Source organism: Lagenorhynchus albirostris, chromosome 18 (assembly GCF_949774975.1).
Source record: "Lagenorhynchus albirostris chromosome 18, mLagAlb1.1, whole genome shotgun sequence".
Classification (NCBI taxonomy): Eukaryota; Metazoa; Chordata; class Mammalia; order Artiodactyla; family Delphinidae; genus Lagenorhynchus; species Lagenorhynchus albirostris.
Window position 1 is genome coordinate 68,885,561 of NC_083112.1, and position 18,907 is coordinate 68,904,467.

The 18,907-nt window shown below is 47.9% G+C and overlaps 1 protein-coding gene across 3 annotated transcripts in view; it reads right to left on the reverse strand.

The window, feature by feature from the left end:
- TMTC4 (transmembrane O-mannosyltransferase targeting cadherins 4) overlaps positions 1-12,349 on the reverse strand; it is a 62,335-nt gene extending 49,986 nt beyond the window's left edge. The window contains exons 1-6 of one of the 3 annotated variants that reach the window (XM_060129126.1): positions 12,229-12,341; positions 11,004-11,332; positions 6,431-6,646; positions 5,858-6,001; positions 2,506-2,621; positions 1,134-1,350 (exon numbers count right to left, since the gene is read on the reverse strand). In XM_060129126.1, the coding sequence (XP_059985109.1) occupies positions 1,134-1,350; positions 2,506-2,621; positions 5,858-6,001; positions 6,431-6,646; positions 11,004-11,069 (759 nt within the window). In that variant the 5' untranslated portion in view covers positions 11,070-11,332; positions 12,229-12,341. Of the gene's footprint in view, positions 1-1,133; positions 1,351-2,505; positions 2,622-5,857; positions 6,002-6,430; positions 6,647-6,875; positions 8,542-11,003; positions 11,333-12,228 lie in introns of those variants that run through there. The other 2 variants (XM_060129127.1, XM_060129128.1) reach the window with 2 other exon arrangements.
- Between the last annotated feature and the right edge of the window lie 6,558 nt (positions 12,350-18,907).

Sequence of the window (18,907 nt, forward strand, 5' to 3'; positions counted from 1 at the left end):
TAAAAAATTATGAGACTTTTAAAAAAGCTTTCAAGTAGTAAGATATTAGAAGGAGGTTGTGAGAACAATCCTGCAATCCTTTTAATACCAAAGAACAGGTAGTTTAATAATATTAACAAAATCAGATGCTAAAGGCAGGAATTCCTCCCAGTATTTTGAAACTGACTTCAAGATGCTCAATGCAACTGGTCAAAACGCAGGTATTTAAATACATACCGGATGCAGAAATCTATTGTGGAGAAGCAAGAAGGTCCATGTGGTATTTTATACTAGGTACTTCACACTTACAGAACAAATAACTAAATCAAACATGCTGACTTACATTTTCAAAGGGTTCCATGGCAGTGGGGTAGGGTGGTTCCTGAAAACCTCACAAGTGTTTGGTTAAATCCCAACAGAGTTTGCACTGAACACATTCAGCAGCGGCTCAACGGATTAAAAGCAGGAGCTGCCTGACTACATGGGCTGAGAAGCCAGGTGGGGAGAATTCAGGAGCAAGTCCCAGCAAGATGCAGGGACCCGCTTTCCATGTCAACTCAAAGCACGCTGGCCTCTCCTGGGCTCGGGCTCGGATGACCAGATCTTAAGTTCTATCCCTGCATCCACCAGCTACGTGACTGACCTGGGTAAGTCCTTAATTTGTCCTCCCAGGCTGCCTTCTCTTCTGTAAAGTGGAAATTGTTATGCCGCCCCAGCTGATCCCGCAGAGTTTTGGTGACAATCAGATTAAGTATAAGAAAGTATTTAGGAAGTTATAAAGCTCTCAGCTAACATTGGAAAATTGCATCAGACCCAACCTGGAAGAAAAGTAATCTCAGACTCTGGTTTTTAGACCCCAAAGCTGGGCAAGACTCAACATTCATACCTTCACAATGTGGTCATATAAGGAAACAGAAAGTATCACCAGAGATCATACCACACGATCATTATACAGTCTTCGCCCATAGGGGACCCTGTGTTTGCCCTAAGAGGGACCTGTTAGCCCTACAAATCATCGTTCCAAATGTCTGAAAGCTTGGGCTTTCTACAGCCATATGAGTATCCAAGGGAAGCCTGTTTTAGGGAATGAGCCGATACACGGACTGCCTGTCCTCCTTACACCAGTGCAGAGGCGGTGGGCGGACGATACTTACACACTCGGTGTGCACCGGGTGCACAGCAAACAGCAGGGCAGCCAGCAGGGATGACCTGGGGGCCAGGTTTAGCCTCCGGCCCTTACTCGTGTACTGCAGGCCCCCAAACAGCACGGAGAAGACGTCCACCAAGAGGATGGAGATGCCACTGTGCAGGAGGATGTTGACCACGTGGAAACTCAAGGGGTGGAAGCCTCCCGACAAATAGCAGTTCATCCTGCAGTGAAAGAAGGGTGTTCACACCAGAGGTCCAGAAGCACGCAAAACAAAATGAGAACCAGCTGGAGGAAAACCCTGGTGTATGAAAATACCAAAGGGAGAAGAGAAAGTGTGCAAGTTTGATAAAAGCGTCAAGTTTTATTTAGCAGCAAGATAAATAATGCCTGTCAAGCTAAGAAGGCTGAAGAAGAGGTAAGAACATAATTAACTGCAGAGCGGAAAATGTAACATAAGGGCATCTCAGAGGAGTGGGACAGAAAATACTTGGAGAGGAAACGCGAAAGGAAAGCTAGACAGTTTTTTAGACGCAATAAAGGCAAGACTGTCTCCCAGGAAGATGTAACAGACCACACATTACTCAGGCTACCCCATAGGGACCTGGATTTAAGATAGTCGTGTGACTTGCTGATTCCCCCACCCCACCCGGTCCCCACCCCCTGCAAATACTCCTGGACAGTTTGTCCACTAGCCTTCCAGACAACGGAGCTACTTCCTTATAGTCAGGGATTCTTATTTCTGTTGCTTTTCAATCACCAGGGGTTCCAATTCATCATTTCCATGCTTCTTTGAGAGATCTACACACAGGTATCTAACGCATCCAAGAAACAGCTACACATGGGAACTTTTGTGAGACGAACAAATCTGTTTAATGCATATAGCTCCCTGATTAATGGGGGGTGGGGAGACTGTCTTAAGCTTCATTTTGGTTTTGCATATTGATGTGGTCACAGGAGGAGGATTTATACCTTAGCTTTTCATAATGAAAAAAAAAAATCACAATTTCATTAGATGCTACATGTTGCCTTGACATATTGTTTCCTCAGTATTAACTCACAAAGGGTCCCACCTCCAAGAACTGTGCAAAAACACGGACCACTTCACCAAGTTATCCTTGCCCAGACCCAGGCTAATCTTCTCAGTGTGGTTCCACTGTCAGTGTCTGCATCGCCAAAGCAGCATCACCCTAAAGCGATGCATCCAACCTAACTCCTAATGGCTGGAATTAGCATGTATTTCTTGGAGATCCACATAGTGAGTGGCTTATACGTCCCTCCGGACCACTGACCCAGGAACCTTGTCACATACCACCTGGTACAACGTCAGGCACAAGCCTTGGGTGCCCCTCCCATACAGCCGTCCTGTCGCACCTCACCTGAAAACCAGCACCGTGAGGGGTCGGTAGGACTTGTGACTTGTGTTGCTGCTCAGCTGATTGCCCCAGAAGTCATGATGCCACAGGTCCCCGAGGGGCGTTTCTGCTCGGAGGTCCTGTGGGAACACACCAGAAGAGGGATCAGGGCTCCTCCCTCACCCTGGGCGGAAGTCCTCTCTCACCCTGGGCGGAAGTCCTCTCTTCTCCATCTCTCCCACCAGTCCTGGGTCAAGCCACCGTCATCCTCACCCAGAACCCAGACGGGCCTCCTCGCGGGTGCGCTGCGCCCTCTGCCTGTTCTCCAGTAATCCCTCCAAGATGCAAATCGTGTCACCCCACCCACCCTACCCTTCCAGGACAAAGCCAACTTCCTGACACGGACGCCAGTGTGCGGTGCCCTGGCTCCTGCTGAATTCTGCAGGCTCATCTCGCAGACCCTGTGCTCTGCTCCTGGCCTTCGTCTGGTCCCCACACGACTCTGCTGCCACCCACCTCAAGGCTGTGCGCACACAGGTCTCTGCCCAGACCGCCACCCCTCAGCTCCCCACAGCTCAGCTGCTTTCGCTCTTCGTATCTCGGCCACTGGGCTGCGACCTTCTTGAGCTGATGCGATTCCCTTCCCTTTGGGGCATCTCGCGCCTGTCCTCACAGCACCTGCTGCAGGGCAGTTTATGATCATGTGACCCCTATCTGTCTGCCCCACTGGACTGGGGCTCCTTGAGGCCTGGGCTTCCCTGCGTTTGGTGGGAGTACACAGAAGGTGCTCAATCTATGCGGAATGCATGAATGGACCATATAGCTAAGTGAGATCACTATTACTCTCTCTCATATCCAATACATAAGGTAATTTACCAAAAATATCCCAGTTCAAACATAAGAGTAAGCATATAGATTTTAAAGTTTCCCATTTTTGATCATGAGCTAAGCAGATAGTAAAATTACAGAAAAAACAATTTCCATCTAATTTTTAAGGATAAAAATTACTAAATATGTTAAAATGATACCTACCGTATAGGGTAGTTTAACTTGGTACTGAACTACAGATACTTTAAAATGAATCTTTTGTTCTTTTTACATTTAAATATGAAACTAGATTACTTAAACTGTGTTTAACAAGAAGAAAGGCACTTGCAGTAGGTATCAAAACTGAATGTTAATTTTTTCTTCACAGCACAATTAAACAGGAACGTTTTAGGATCTAGAAATCATGATGTAATAAGCACTGCATGGTGTAGCAGTCAAGATTCTTCACTGCAGTAACCAAAACAACTCTGATTAACTTAAGTGAAAAAAGGAACGCCTTAAAAAAGATCACAAGGCCCAACGACCCCCAGGTGGGCTGGAAAACCTAGTTTGGGGCTGTGCAGCCCGAAGGGCACCAACAAATCAGACCGCCGTACATCTTGCTGAGGCTGCCTGGCTGCCCACAGACCCCTCTTCTCTGTGTGACTAGCCCCTGGCTCCAACAGGTGGGTGTATCTGATAGGAGCGCCTTTGCCTGGGTCTGCATCCAAACTGGACAGTCTTTGCAGCTCACAAGTATTTGAAGATGGAGAAGGCCCCAAATGCAAGAAGTGTGTCACATCATGGGCAGCCCAAGAGAGCAACCAGTGTCCACCAACACACACTGGCATTCAGTGAGTATTTGTTACTTAGGAGCTTAATGACTCAAAGGGAAAAGCTTGGGGACAGGCAGCAGAGGTGAGCTGGTCACCTGACACCCACTTTGAGGGTGAATTTCACTTCCATTGGGTATCAGCTTCAGAGGCCTTGAGTGTATGGACCTCCCTCTAAGAGTTCATTTGATATTTCATGAAGGTCGTGGGATCTACCCACTAACTTAGGTTACTCCATTACCATGCTGGAAGTCCATGTACTTTTGCATTGTCCCAGAAGTACCTGCTCAGTTGTGAAGGAATTGAGCAGAAGATCTTTCCCTCCATTTGAGCAGAAAATGAACACCAGCAAAGCTCTAAATATTTGATTAGGTGTAGCCTACACACAGAAGGGCGCGCCACAGGAAGAAAGGTTAATTTTTCCTCCTAATGATTTATGGAAAAGATGTGTCATGTCTGAAATTCTTGCTAACTCCACGGTCTCAAGGAAAATCATCATCTCAATGAAAAAAGGCAACTCAACACTACAAGGAAGCATCTGGAAAACAGTCTTCAACACCAATAAAATCCAGTAACAGCCTGTTTCACATTACTGTAGGCATGGTGCCAATGAACAGAGGAGGGCCTTTCATTAAACAGGAAAGGCAAAAAAGGGGGCTAGCAAGTTAACAAAGGGGCACAGTGTGATGCTCTAGAAAACACTGCCAAGACAATGTGCGGTAGGGCCACAAAATGGCTTCATCTGCCTTTCCTCACAGGAAGGAAAGAGAATTACAACCTCATACCTGGGCATCTGATGTACGACATAGCTCCTGTCTCCCCTGCCTCGCTCACCAAAGTTCTTCGACATGGGTCCTGAGTTAACACTTTATATATCCTCTACTTTATTAGAGTGGAAGAGTCAAGAAACTCTCAACAAATGGAATTTTAAAAATAAAGGCATAGTCTCATATGCCTGTTAGAAAAGCAATTCTAATAGCTATTAAGCCACCCATGTGACATAGTTGCTTAGAGCTACACACTTCTTTTTGTTTTAAGCACTGTTTCAAAAAGAACTGAAACAGAAACATCTGCAGTAAACTGCTGGGTTTAGTAAACTGAGTAAACTGAGGTAAACTGAGGGAAATTACAAGTGAAGAACTTGGATTCAAAATAAACATCAACAAGGCTGGAGTCTGCTGTCGAAATCCAGAAAATCAGAAAATCATTTAGAGTACGTTACAAATAAAATATCTGCAAAACAGTCATCTCCTTACCCCTCAGCCTCTCTTCCCCGGCCCACAGAATACCTGTTTGTTACATAGAGAATTTTTCTCAATACTTTCAATATGAAAACGACTCTTTCCGAATTCGGGAAATCCGTGACTTCAAACTTTTAGGAGCATTTAAGGGCAGTGTTACAAAGAGATGCTACAACTTCACCTACTAGAGAAAGAGATTAGTAAACTCCTTCAAGTTCTCTTCTCCCGTTAAGGCGCACACAGAGTATGTGCTGAGCGGTGAGACTGTCACAAAGGCTCTAACCTGTGCTGTTTCCACGTACTTTCTCCTCTGGGCTCTCCCTGCCTCCAAGTTTCTTGCTCTGATTTTCTTTTAGCTTGCTGAAACCTTTTTTCTTCCCTGCCCACAAACCTATTTCTTCTTCCCTACCTCTAGTCAGCGAGTGAAGGAGAATATCATTTTCCCCGCGCCTACTGGTGAGCAAAACTGGCTGGGATTTTGCAAACTCAGCAAACCCGAGTCTCCGAACATGAAATGAGCAGGAACTGCAGCTTCTGCGGGCAGCAAAATCCTGGTCCTCCGCAGCTGTCAGCAGGCTGTCCTGATGCTCTCGGCAAAGGACAAAGAAGCCAGCTCGCTGCCTGCTGCTGAGGATGCACCTTCGTTCGGCAGGGGAAAAACGCATGATTTGTGTGTGTGTGTGTGAGGGGAAACTGTTCTGGCCTAGAGTTCTGGAAATCTGTCACAAAACCTGAAATAGTCTGCAATGCCCCGCAAAACCCTGGCCTTGTCATCTTAGAGTAATGGTCTCTCTGATACGTGCGTGGACTGGGGCCTCATGTAGGGCACACAGCCAGGGTAAAGCTTGAGGTTAGGCAGGACTTGGAGACCCTGCTGCCAGTGATAAAAGGGGCCCTAAATCAAGGAGATGCTCTCTAAAAGAGATGGGAAATCCAGAGCACGATGGGGGCCCAGGCAAAGGCTCAGCCGAAGTTCAGCAGAGAATAATTCAACACCGACGCAGAGCATCACTGGGACGTAGGCAAGTGGTTAATGTCAGTTTACCGAAGAGACATTAAGATACGGACCTTATTGTTAACAATTGCTTCAGAGTCGTCAAAGACAAAGTCTCCATCGTAGCTACGTGCGAAACACACGAGGGAAACAAATCCCACAAGTAACTTAGCCCAGAGAGGAGGAAGAATGGAAGACGGAATGATGTGATCCAAATCGGCATCCCACTCGGCCATCCTGAAAACTGCGGGCCGCCGGCCTCTTGCTCCAGCATTATGCTGGCTAGAAACCTGCAAGAAAAGCGACACGACATAAATATTGATCATTGCCTTGTGAGGAATGTTTATACAGTAGACATGTTTACCTCAAGTGAAAAAGAGCTAGACACTCTTATTCACTTATGCTGTGAGTTTATAGGATGTGATCATTAACAGCTTTATATCGTGGTTTCAAAACTCTAGTGGACAGAAAAATCACGTGGGACACATGTAGATTCTCCTGGGCCCAAATACAACCTACCAAGTCAGAAGTCCTTGGGCTTCTGATGCTGGATTATCCTTGAGAAACATTGATTTAAGGGAATCCTATGTTTATCAGCCCCATAAGGCAAATCATTTTTATAGTCCTTGAACCAGTTTACAAAGTTGAAAAAAAAACCAGTTACCATCTTGCTTCTTCCAACCAAGAAAAATCAATAAATATTCATTGTTGGGTCTTAGCACATTGTGTGTGTTCGTGTGTGTGCGTGAAGCATGGTCCTGATTCTGAAAGAGCTTACAGTCTATCTGCAGAACACAGACACTCCTGCCAGTTAAATGAAAATCTGGGAGAGAGTTTAATAGAGGTGAGGTCGCAGGGCACATGACCGTGGTTCCCACACAGGGGACAGACAGAGGAAGGAGGGCACACTGCAGACTGACAGGCTGGGGACAGCATCATTCCAGAAGGAGGAACTGTACCCTAAAGGAGAACACTGGGAGCTATTCCAGGTGAGGACACGACCTCCAATATTGGTGAAGGAGTCAAGTTAAAAACAGACACGTCTTTTAACTTTTCTTTCAAAGGGGCAAACGTTAAAGCCAGAAATTTCATTTCTCAGTCTTGCCATTTCTTAGTTCTGTGGCCCTGTGTGTGCCACCTATCCTTAGGAGTCCACTTCTCGTGTACTTTGCAAACCAAAACAACTTTCCAGCAGTGAGAGTTGCCTCAGAGCTTCCTGACTTGGAATTTGCCCAAACAAATATCAAACTCCCCCTCCTCTCCAATCACACTGCATCTGTCCCCATTCCCCACACCCTCAATAGGCACTTCCTTTGGTTCTACCAGGATCACGTCTGGGTCAAACTGCTTAGAGGTTCCAATCCTGTGCAACTTTGGCCAAGTTACTTCATCTCTCTGGGCCTCAGTTTCCTCACCTCTAAAATGGGGATGATAACTGGGCCCACCTTACATGGTCGTCATGAAGGTTAAGCAACACACCCACCTAAAGTGCTTAGAAACACTGCCTGGGTTTAATGAACGCCGAGGGAAGGTTACCTGTTATTACTAGTACTTTCTTCAAAGAGGGAGAAAACACAGGCACAGAATTATTCTCTTTTGAGAATCCCCTGGAGGATTTGGTGTACTGGTACTGAGGCTCTCGTCTTCCCCAGTAAGGGAGCAGGGCCCCACTCCTTCATGCTGAGATGGAAGAAAACCCCAGGCCCCTTGATTGGAGAGGCAGTTTAGATGTACAGCGGACCCTTGAACAACTCAGGCGTTAGGGGCACTGACCCTCCTCGCAGTTGAAAATCTATGTATAACTTATAATAAGTTCGTATCTGTGGTGCCTCCCCATCCGGGGACTCAATTAACCACAGATCTTGTAGTAATGTAGTCTTTTTTTATTTTTTAGCCTCGCTAGAAAATGGGGCATGCAGGATCTTAGTTCCCAGACCAGGGATCAAACCCACACCTCCTGCAGTTCTGTTTTGTTTTAGTACTGTAGTCTTTGCTACGGAAAATAATCTGCATATAAGTGCACCCACGCAGTTCAAAACCGTGTTGTTCAAGGGTCAACTGTATTTGTTTCCAGGTCTCCAAGGAAATACCCCAGATTATGGAATCAATAAGGAGTCAGCCCAAGAGGCCATCCAAGGTCACAGGTGCTGGAAAGCGGTTCAAGTTTACAATCTGGAAATGAAAGGCTCTGCAACTCTCTCAGCACTGGGCCCTAGAGCTTCTCCACCTGATGTAACTCATGCTCTCAGCAAGTGCAGGGGGTGGGGGTGGGGGTGGGGGTGGGGGTGGGGGTGGGGGTGGGGGTGGGGGTGGGGGTGGGGGTGGGGGTGGGGGTGGGGGTGGGGTGGGGGTGGGGGTGGGGGTGGGGTGGGGGTGGGGTGGGGTGGGGGTGGGGTGGGTGGGGGTGGGGTGGGGTGGGGATGGGGGTGGGGGTGGGGTGGGGGTGGGGTGGGGTGGGGGTGGGGTGGGTGGGGGGTGGGGGAGGGAATATTCCAGCCACTATCTGCTGCTTTTTTTTTTCTTTTCCTTTTTCACTGAAAGGATAAACCACTGGTCAAATCCAAATCACAGTTGCAAACACCACAGAGGTCACCACGCAGGCCCCAACCACTGTGTGTACATTTCGGCTAAAGAAATTACCCCTGCTACTAAAAATGAAATAAATAATTGTAAAGGACTGAATAGCTAGGAAGTTACCCTGACTTAACATGGAGGGAATAAAAGGGTTCTTTGATTTACAAAGTGAATGTGAAGGAAAGCAAATACTCTTTATCAATTTTAAATGCAAAATAGAGCTGTGAGCTGACAAGCGGTCCCATAATTGGTCTTGATGTTATCTGCTTCAGGCCCAAATATTTGAAGTGTTTCACAGCGGTTCTGTGAGGTTCAAATGGCCCTCCAGGAAGAATACTGGGTCAGGAAATAATCTGTGCTCCTAAATTAGTTGCTGAGCTTCCCTTTTCATCTCAAATTGTTCGTAACACATACCAATCGCTTTGGTACTCGAACGGAAGGCAGACTACAGACCCAAACATCTGGGGTGCCCAGGGGGCCAGGCCTGGACTCCTGGGGGAGTCAACAGAATGGGTGAGGCAATCTCAGAATGAGCTCCCCCTCTTCTCTGGCAGGGACATCGGGAAGCCTAGCATCGGTCCCGTCCCCGTCCCCGTCCCGGCTGGCTCTTCCCTCCTCATTGCTGAGTCCCTCCCCTGGTCGCCAAGATTCTCACATCTCTGCTGCCCCAGAGAACACTCACAAATGCCCTTTCCACTTCAGGCGTGATTGTTAATGGGTATCAGAGGATAGTTCCGAAAATATTGTGGATTAGCAAATGCGATACAGGTACAGTGTGTTAGGAACCTCGGTCCAGCCCAGTGGTTAAGAGCACAGGCTCTGGAGGCACACAGATTTGGACTGGCTACCGGCACGACCCTGAGCTACCTAGTCCTTCTGAGGATCCATTCCTCAACAGCACAATAGGGTATCACTACTGACTCCAGCAGGTTGTGCTAAGGATTAAATAAGACCATATATGGAAACAATTAGCTCCCATGACTGTAATCATTTTGGAGAGATTAGTACCAAGTGACCAGCCCCTGACCTCCTGTCTTGGGATCACCAGTGTTGCCATTCCTGAAGATGCACTAACCAACCAAGGCCAGCAGTAGCCCATCAAGTGACCTGATGCAATTGAGAAAAGGGCACCCTTCTTTTGGGCAGACCCGGTGCACTGCTTCTCTGGCCAGGCATCTATATGTCCTGCATAAAGTGCACGGCTGTACACCCTGATCCTCTTCCTCCAACAGTAGATGGCCTTTTTCCTGCAATGTTCCCAGCCAGGCTTGGTGCTCAGGTAAAAGAAGCCCTGCCGGCATGAGGTGGTACATGGAGGGAGACGGGTCCCCTCCACCTTTTTTGTATCCAGGCCATGAACCAGGAAGGCACACAGTTCTGTTTCTCTCTTGATGGGCCCTAGGAGGCATGGCCCCATTCCTCTTCTCCAGGGGATGTCCTGCCTGGGAGCCCGGGCTCCTGGGCCATGGCTGGATAGTAAGTTTGCCTTACAGACTGAGAATAATGGAGCAACACAGTGGCCTCAGGCTCAGCCCAAGCAGAGCTCCAGCCAGTTTTACCAGTGACAATGCTAGTGTTCCGATTGCTATCTGACTCCTGTGCCGATCTCCCACTGTGTTGAGAATTGACTGGCGCCTATGAGTAGCTGGATTTGGAATGAAGCAGAAGTCTCTTTATTCTCAATTTCTCAAACTCCTTATATCAAGCCTCTATTTTCAGGGGGTTAAAACAAATTAACCGATCATCAATGAAAAGGTCAAAAAGACCTCGAACAGGGATCCCACGCCACCCCTCAAAAGCAAACATCAGTCACTGAGCTGCGAACCCTGGGGACCTGGTGACAGCTGACACAGCAGCCTGGACTGGCAGATCAAACCTAAGTGATCCACGGAAAACTCAGCAGCAACCACCTACTAAAGAATATTCTTCCCCCTACACGGAAGGGCCTTCTCGCATCAGGCTAGCCTTTCTACCTCATCAGTAACAATCCATCCACACACCAGCTGCCCTCTGCCAGGCTGAGATGAGACAGTGCCTCTGGAAATCAGAATAAAGAACACAGTCGTTTCTGACCCAGAATGTGGAGACCTGAGTTGACTGCTCCTTTCTTGGGGCCCCCAAGGCACGGGAGACAATCATCTCTACCGCCCTCCACCACGCAGCGCTGAACACAATGCTACTCGAGGTATCTTCCTCTTGTGCTTGCCTTCCCAGTTTCTTAATTCAGTAACACATGAGGGCCATGCCTGCCAATAGCCAAGAATGACTGCGGAGGTTCGACATTCACAGTTCCACTGTCCCACAAAGTTTCCAGCTTGCTAACTTGTAGCCATTTTCCCATCTAAGTCGGCCGGTGTCACTTTACCCCACCTCCATCTGGGGCGCGCCAGGCATGGTCGGGACTGCGGGAAGAGGGGACAGGGAGGGGATCCAGTCAGTCCTCACTGTTAATTGTTTCTCAAGAAATTCTCCCCATCCATCTCTCTCTGAGAGAAAGCAGTGTGGGACGATTCACAGTGCTCTGGCTAGATCTTTCCTCTAACTCCTCCTTTCTTTTGTGTGTGGTTAAAAAAAGAAGAAAACACACACACAGCCTACAGTCACAACATCAACAAGACCAGAAGCCCCGCAGAGCTCGCTGGAGGTGAGACGGCGGTTGCGCCACCTGCTCTGCTTCCCCAAACTCCAAGCCGGGGCAGAGAAGTGGCAGCTCGGTGGTCCCGGGCGCCCCGACCCAGAGCACGCCGCTCTGCCCGGCAGCCAGCGCCGAGTGGCTGGCACTCGCGGCGCTGCAGGGGAGCCGCCTTTAACCCAGAGCAGGAGGCCGAGCGGCCCGCCTGCGCCCAGCCACCGCCCGCACTGCTGCCAGCTGGCGGCCAGGCGCGGGGTGGCGCGGGGCCCCGCGGCCCGGTGGCCGCTCCGGGGACACGCCAAAGGCGCCCGTGCACCCGGGGTCGACGGAGCGCCACGCTGCTGGAGCGAACAGGGGCGGAGGTGAGAGCGCAGGGGCGCGGGCAGGCGGAGCATGCACCCTCCACGCCGCGCCCTTTGTCCCGCGTGCTGCTTACACCCGGGCGCATGGCGACGGGGCCCGCAACCCCGGTGACCCCGGCCCCGGCCACAGCCCGGGTCCCGGAGCCAACTCCTCCAGCAGCGCCGCCGCCCGGCCCGGGCCGGACCGCGAGGCTCGGGGCGCGGCGGCAGTGAGGAAGGACCCCGCGTCCGCTCCGCACCCAACTCCGCTCGCCCCGCGGCGCTCGGCAGCGCTCGGCCCTGCAGGGGCCGCCCCGCCCGTTACCTGCAAGGAGCCCGAGAGGCGGCCACATATCCCTCCTGGGCGCTGAAAGTCCGCCGGCTCTCGGTACCAGCCCGGAGCCGGGCAGGGGGAGGGGCCTCCCGCGCCGCTCCCCCGCTCTCCGCCCCCCGCCCCTCCCCCGGCGCCCCGCGCCTCCCGCAGTCCTCAACTCCCCACGCGTACTGGCGATCACTCTCACACTCCCGCCTCGGCCCTCCCCCTCCTCGCGGCCATTGGCTGATCCTGCCGTCACTTTCACGCTGCCGCCGGTCCCTCTTCAGCTCATTGGTGGGCGCGCCTGTGACGTCATGCCAGAGGGCCCTAGTCGCGGCGGAGGAGTCGCAGGGATAGACTGACTCGGTGGCCGAGGAGGAAGCGGAGTTCTGGGCGCGGAACCTGGGCGGGGTCGGGGCGGGAAGGGGCGGCCCCAGCCTGGCCCCGGGAGGCGGGCTGCGGGAGCTGGCATGAGCGGGACGCCGCGGGCATATCTCTCTCCCTCCTGCTGTCCGCTGCGCAGGAACCTATTCCTGACCTGTCTCGCGGTTCTCGCGCTGTTGGTGGCGCTCGGCGGAGGTACTGGAGGGTCCCTGCAGGAAAAGGAGCTGGGTCGGAGCGACCAGAACTCTAGACTTCTTCCTGTCTGGGAGGGGTTGTTTCAAGTGTGTGTCTCCACTTTCTGCCTCAGGAAAGAACTGAAACTGCGTTCTTCCATGCAAGGTCCTGCTGCCCGGGCTTTTGTTTTTAGCAGATCCTGTTCCACGGCCCTGGCCTTTATTCTCCTGCTGACCCACAAACCCTGCTCTGGCCCTTCACCTGGCCAGATCCGCCATCCATCCATCGACCATTCATCAAGTCATTGTGACCTAAACTTCCACTCGCAACTGCAATGCCACTCTGCGCATTTCATAACCCCCATTCTTAGTATATTACTGTCTCCTGCTTTAAGAAAAAGAGAAACTTCCCCCACTTTCCACCGCCAAACCTGCAAAGCTACTCCTAAAATCACGGATTCTGAACCCTCCCCCCATCCCGCCTTTTCCCCCAGTATCACAGAATCCGATCTAAGCTCAGTATCTCCCTTTCGACTTAGATCTGTATCATCAGCATTTATCAGCCCCAAGCCTTCCTCTCTCCTCCACGTACCCTTCCAGCTGCCCCCCTGCCTTGCTTCTATTCTCCATAGCTGAAGTTGTTGAAAGGTTGCCCACACTTTTCTAGCTTCCCAACTCTCATTCACTTGCTTTCCATATTCCACTGAAACTGCCTTGGCTATAGTCTCCAATAACACCCCCAATCACTAAATACAAAGGACACTCTCCTACTTCATTTTACCTGATCTCTTAGCAAAGTTCATTCTTCCTCCTTAGAACACTTTTGGTGACAGCGGTACTCTGCATCCTGTTTTTCCCCAGTCTCCTTGGCTTGCTTATCTGCTTCTTGATAACCTCCAAATGACATATTTTAAAGGTCTTGGCCCTTTCCTCACAAGCCACTGCATGATTTAACACACCGCCGACATTTCAATGAATATCTTCCAAATTTGCAATTCGGATCCTGACTTCTCTGAGCTCCAAACCCAACCCAAGTATCTAGCTTCCTATTCAGCTTCTCCGCTTGGTTGTCACAAGAATCTTGCATGGAGCACATGCAAAATGGGACGTGTGCTCTCACTGCTTGCTCCTCTTCAGGTCTCCCTGTCATAGTGATGGGTCCAGTAGTTCCCCAATTCTGCATTCACCGTTGGCATGGTTAACAAGTCACCAAGATTCTACTTGCTACATGTCTGTCAAACATGAACACTTCTTTCCATTTCCAGTGCTACATTCAGTGCTGTGCTACTGTGTGTGTCTTCGTAACCCACATTCAGTGATGTCACATTGGTAGATTGCAGTTGGCCACTGTGGGAGTATTTACACCGTGGAAATTGGCAATGCAAATCGGAGCTTGATTTGGTGTTTTGCTGACTGTCTTTTTTGCTAGACTAAAGAAAGTGATGGAGGAAATAATAATGCAGATTAAATTTAAACTTAATTTACTAACACACTACTGCGCTTAGCGCTGACATGAAAAGATTTTAGTTTAATGGGTTTAAGATTTTAGTTTAATGGGTTTAATTTGTAATCAAGTTTAATGAGGGTCTGACAGAAGTATGCTTAAGGAGTTGTGAGGCCCCGTGGGTAGGGTTGGAGAAAGGAAGAAAACAGGCCATGTGTTAGAGCAGTGTCACTCAGAAACACAGTTCCTGGGCCCATCACGATCCATGAACTGTTTGTCACTGGTCAGCAGTCAGTTGTGAGGTAAGCATAGACATCGTGAGTCATCAGAAACTTTGTAATAATTTGATAATGCCTGCAGAATTTATTAATAACAAATTTGGGCTTGTATTTTCTGTGTCTTTGCTTAACTTTTATTTTCTTGTAATTTATTTTTACTGTATTTTTAAAAAGTATTGGTTCATGATGGACTGGAAATAAAAACCTAAGTCTCCACCACAGATACTTTGAGAAACTCTAAGTTAAGGGATATTTCTCAAAGGAGCTGATACCTATGTTGGTTCTTGAAAGATTAATAGTTACCAATGAGTCAGATAAATTCCAAGGGCATCCTAAACAAATGTTTAGACTAAAAAAAATTACAGAGATATGAAAATGTGTGATACATGTGTAGAACTATAAGTGTCTGTTTGCCCTGGTGTACAGGGCTTACCTGAGGAATTGGTAATAAGTGAGTATGAACAGGTAATGTAGTAGCGATCAATACAAATTGCCAAATAGCTTCAGCTCTCTGCTTCCCAGACACTTAGTAGGATTGCTTGTCTCTGTCCTCTTTGCAGGTAGTTATAGCCCATGTGACTTGTTTTGGCCAAGGAAATGTAGGCAGAAGAAATATGTGTTACACAGAGGAGACATGTGTTGCTTCTGAGTGGAGGATGTAAGATCAATGTGAGTTTGCCACAAGTCATTCTTACTGTTGAGGTGATCGTAGAAACATATGTCAACGTAAAGTCTCCATTAGTCTGGGTCCCTGAGAAATAAAACATGCAAGGTTTTCTTTCAACCTGTGATGGACTTATAGCATGGAGAGATGCACACACTGTCATCGGTTGAGCCACTGAGATTTTGGGATTGTTTGTTCCTGCAGCATAACCTTGTTTATTCTGACCAATATAAGTAGGGGGAAGCCAAATAAGAAGAGCCTTGAGTGCCTTGTAAGGAGTTTGTATTTCACCCTAAAGGTAGTGAGACACAATGGAAAGGTTAATAAACAGGAAATGACATGACATTTATGTTTTTAGAAAGACCACTCTGACAGCAGTGTTAAAAAAATGCATTATAATGGAGTAAAACTAGAAGCAGGAAGAGATCTAAGCAGTTAATTGTGATAGTCCATGGGAAAAGTGATACTTAAGAAATAAATTTTTGGTGATAAAGAGAAGGAGATTGGGAAATATTTAGTAATTACAACCAACAGCGCTTAGTGATTGATTAGGAATAGGAAGCAAAGTAGAAAGGGAAGTCTAGGATGATTGCCACGTAGATTTTTTTAATTAAAAAATTAAAAAATTTTATTTTATTTACTTATTGTTTGGCTGTGTTGGGTCTTCATTGCTGCACGCAGGCTTTCTCTAGTTGCGGCAAGCAGGGGCTACTCTTCGATGCGGTGCGCAGGCTTCTCATTGCGGTGGCTTCTCTTGTTGCAGAGCACGGGCCCTAGGTGCACGGGCTTCAGTAGTTGTTGTGCATGGGCTTCAGTAGTTGTGGCTCGTGGGCTCTAGAGAGCAGGCTCAGTAGTTGTGGCGCATGGGCGTAGTTGCTCCACGGCATGTGGGATCTTCCTGGACTAGGGATTGAACCCGTGTCCCTGTATTGGCAGGCAGATTCGTATCCACTGCACCACCAGGGAAGCCCTCCACGTAGATTTTTAACTGACAGTTGGGTAGACGGTGGGGCTGTTCATCAAGCCAATACAGACGGAGGCAGTTTGGGGATGTGGGCAAGTGGCTGGTTGGCATAAGCCGAATTTGAGAGTCCTGTGAGCCATCAGGGAGATGTATAGGAGGTGGCTGGCAACTCAGGGGAGGAGTCTGGGCCACCACTGTAGATTTAAGAGCATTTGAAGCTGCCCCCATGTATGCACTTACCCAGAGAGGGCATGAACAGTAGAAGGAACTAAGCACAGGCCCATGGGAGGTGTGCTTGGGGGCCTCCAAGAACACCCTCAGCTTCAGTGAATCAGTAGATAGACTCACAGAAGTAAACAAACTGTTATTGTCACAGTTACAGTTTATCATGGCAAAGGTTACAGATGGAAGCCAGCAATGGAACTAGGTGCCTGTGACAGGGTCCAGGAGACACAGGCACACACTCCCAGTTGTCCTCTCCCTGCAGAGTCATGTGGATGACACTTAGTTCTCCCAGCAACGATGTGTGACAACACACCTGAAGAACTGTCAACCAGAGAAGCTCACTCAAGCCTTGGTGTTCAAAGTTTTTATTGGAGGTTTGTCAGTAGACATGGCTGTCCACCTGCATGGCTGATGTGAATTTCCAGTCTCTCCAGACATCAGGCGGATTCTACGTGGTCCCAAATCATATTGTTAGCATAGACTACATGGCATGCCAATGTCCTTGGTAAACAAAGACATTCTTATCAGACAGGATATTCCAAAGTCTTAGAGGTTACCTCCCAGGAACAGGGTAAGGGCCAAACCTTTCTTCCCATGTACAAGGTTAATCCTTTACTGCCCAGGAGGCCAGCATTTGAGGGTCAGATGAGGAAAGACTCCACAATAGAGAATAGGATTCATTGACTGAATACTGGGCCTAAACTATGAACAAGTCTGGCCATGGAATCCAAGAGCAGAGAACTTCAAGAAGGAGGGTAATAATAGTGCCAAATTGGTCAGTGAGGTGGGAGCTAAGAACTGTCCTTCAAATTTGGCCAAGAGGACATTGCAGACTGTGCAACAGGCCCTTTAGGATCAGGAAACAAGCAGATTGCATGGAGTGAAGAATACAGGACTCTAGAGGAAATAGAGATAGTGAGTATACATTACTACTTCTGAGAAGTTTACCTAAAAGGGGAAGGAAAGGTGTGTATCAAATAAGATATCTTCATGAACAAACAACTGAAAATCTCAACTAAATTGGCATAACAGTAAAGGAATTTACTGTGTTCCTAACAAGAAGAACAGAGGTGGTTTGTTCCAGGCTGGCTCATTCATCAGGGACCCGGTTTCTTTCCATGTCGTTGCTCTGCATCCTGTTGTGATGACTGTCTAGTTCCCTTCATGGTATTAAATGTCTCTCTCAGTGCTGGCATCTTATTTGGAGTGACTGCATCTGGAAGCAGGAAGGAACCTTCTCCTAGGATGACTCATTTTTAGGAGGGAGGAAATTTTTTCTGGAAACTGCCTAGCAGAGATCCTGGCCACATACCCACGCCTAAGCCATTCACTGGTAAAAGGAAGAGGACCAATGTGGACCAACCAGGGCTTAGCTGAAATGCAGTCTTCTTTCTCTAAACAATGGGGGATGGGGGAAGGTGGATGGCTGGCAATTTAGGGGTTCTATTGGGGGGAATAGATGTTGGTTGGATACCATCAGTGTGTTTTACCAGATGGCCCTTGGAAGGGCATAGAGTATCAAGGGAGATTTGTTTTTGGCCATGCGGCAGGGCATGTGGGACCTTAGTTCCCCAGCCAGGGATGAAACCCGTGCCCCCTGCAGTGGAAGCACAGAGTGTTAACCACTGGACCGCCAGGGAGGTCCCGAGAATTTTATTTTTAACATGTAAAAGATTTTAATTTGCTTGTATGCTGAAAAGTAAGAACCAGAAGAGAGGGAAAGGCTGAAGTTAAAGGAGAAAAAATAAATAATATGTGATATAGATCATGGTCTCTGGAAAGCTAAGAAAAAATTTAATCCAGAGACAGGTTGGAATAGATACTTTTTTCCCCTTGAGCTAAAAAATATTTAATGTTGCTAAATAACATAAACTTCCCATTCGTGTATTGTCTGATTTTTTGGAAACATCTTATATTTTGACCTGTTCTCCCAGGTTAACAAGTTAGCTATCTATCTGCTCTCTCCTTAAATTAACCGCCACCTTTCTTTATTTCTCCTTAGTGTTCCTCTTTTCAAGAGACCCATGATCATTTCTATTTTTAGAATTCCCTGATTTTTGTAAGAGGTGGTGAGAACTTTTGTAGGTCAATCAATATTTACCTAGTGCAGATATTTTTTGGTATTTTTATATTTATAAAAATGCTTTGGGAGGAATGACAAATGGTTTCATCTGCTTGATCTTAAAGCATCATATTTTTTAAAAATCTTCATATTTCACATGGTATTTCCATAAATTTTCATTTTTAATGTACGTTTTCAACACTAGGTGTGTAATCAAAAGTTAAGCAACTGAGCTTGTGTAGCCTATGTGGTTATATTTGAATCTAAACTTTGTCTTGAAATAATTGGAGAAAGCAGTGTGATATCAGAAGAGGAAATAAACAGTAACACATACAGCTTGCTCTGTGCTAGTACTGTCCTAAGCATGTTGTATATATTAATTCATTTGGCCCATACAACACTTTATAAGGTAGACCTACTATTACTACCCCCTTTATATAGATGTGGGCATTGAGGCACAGAGAGTGTAAGTAACAGCTGGATGTGGCAGAGCT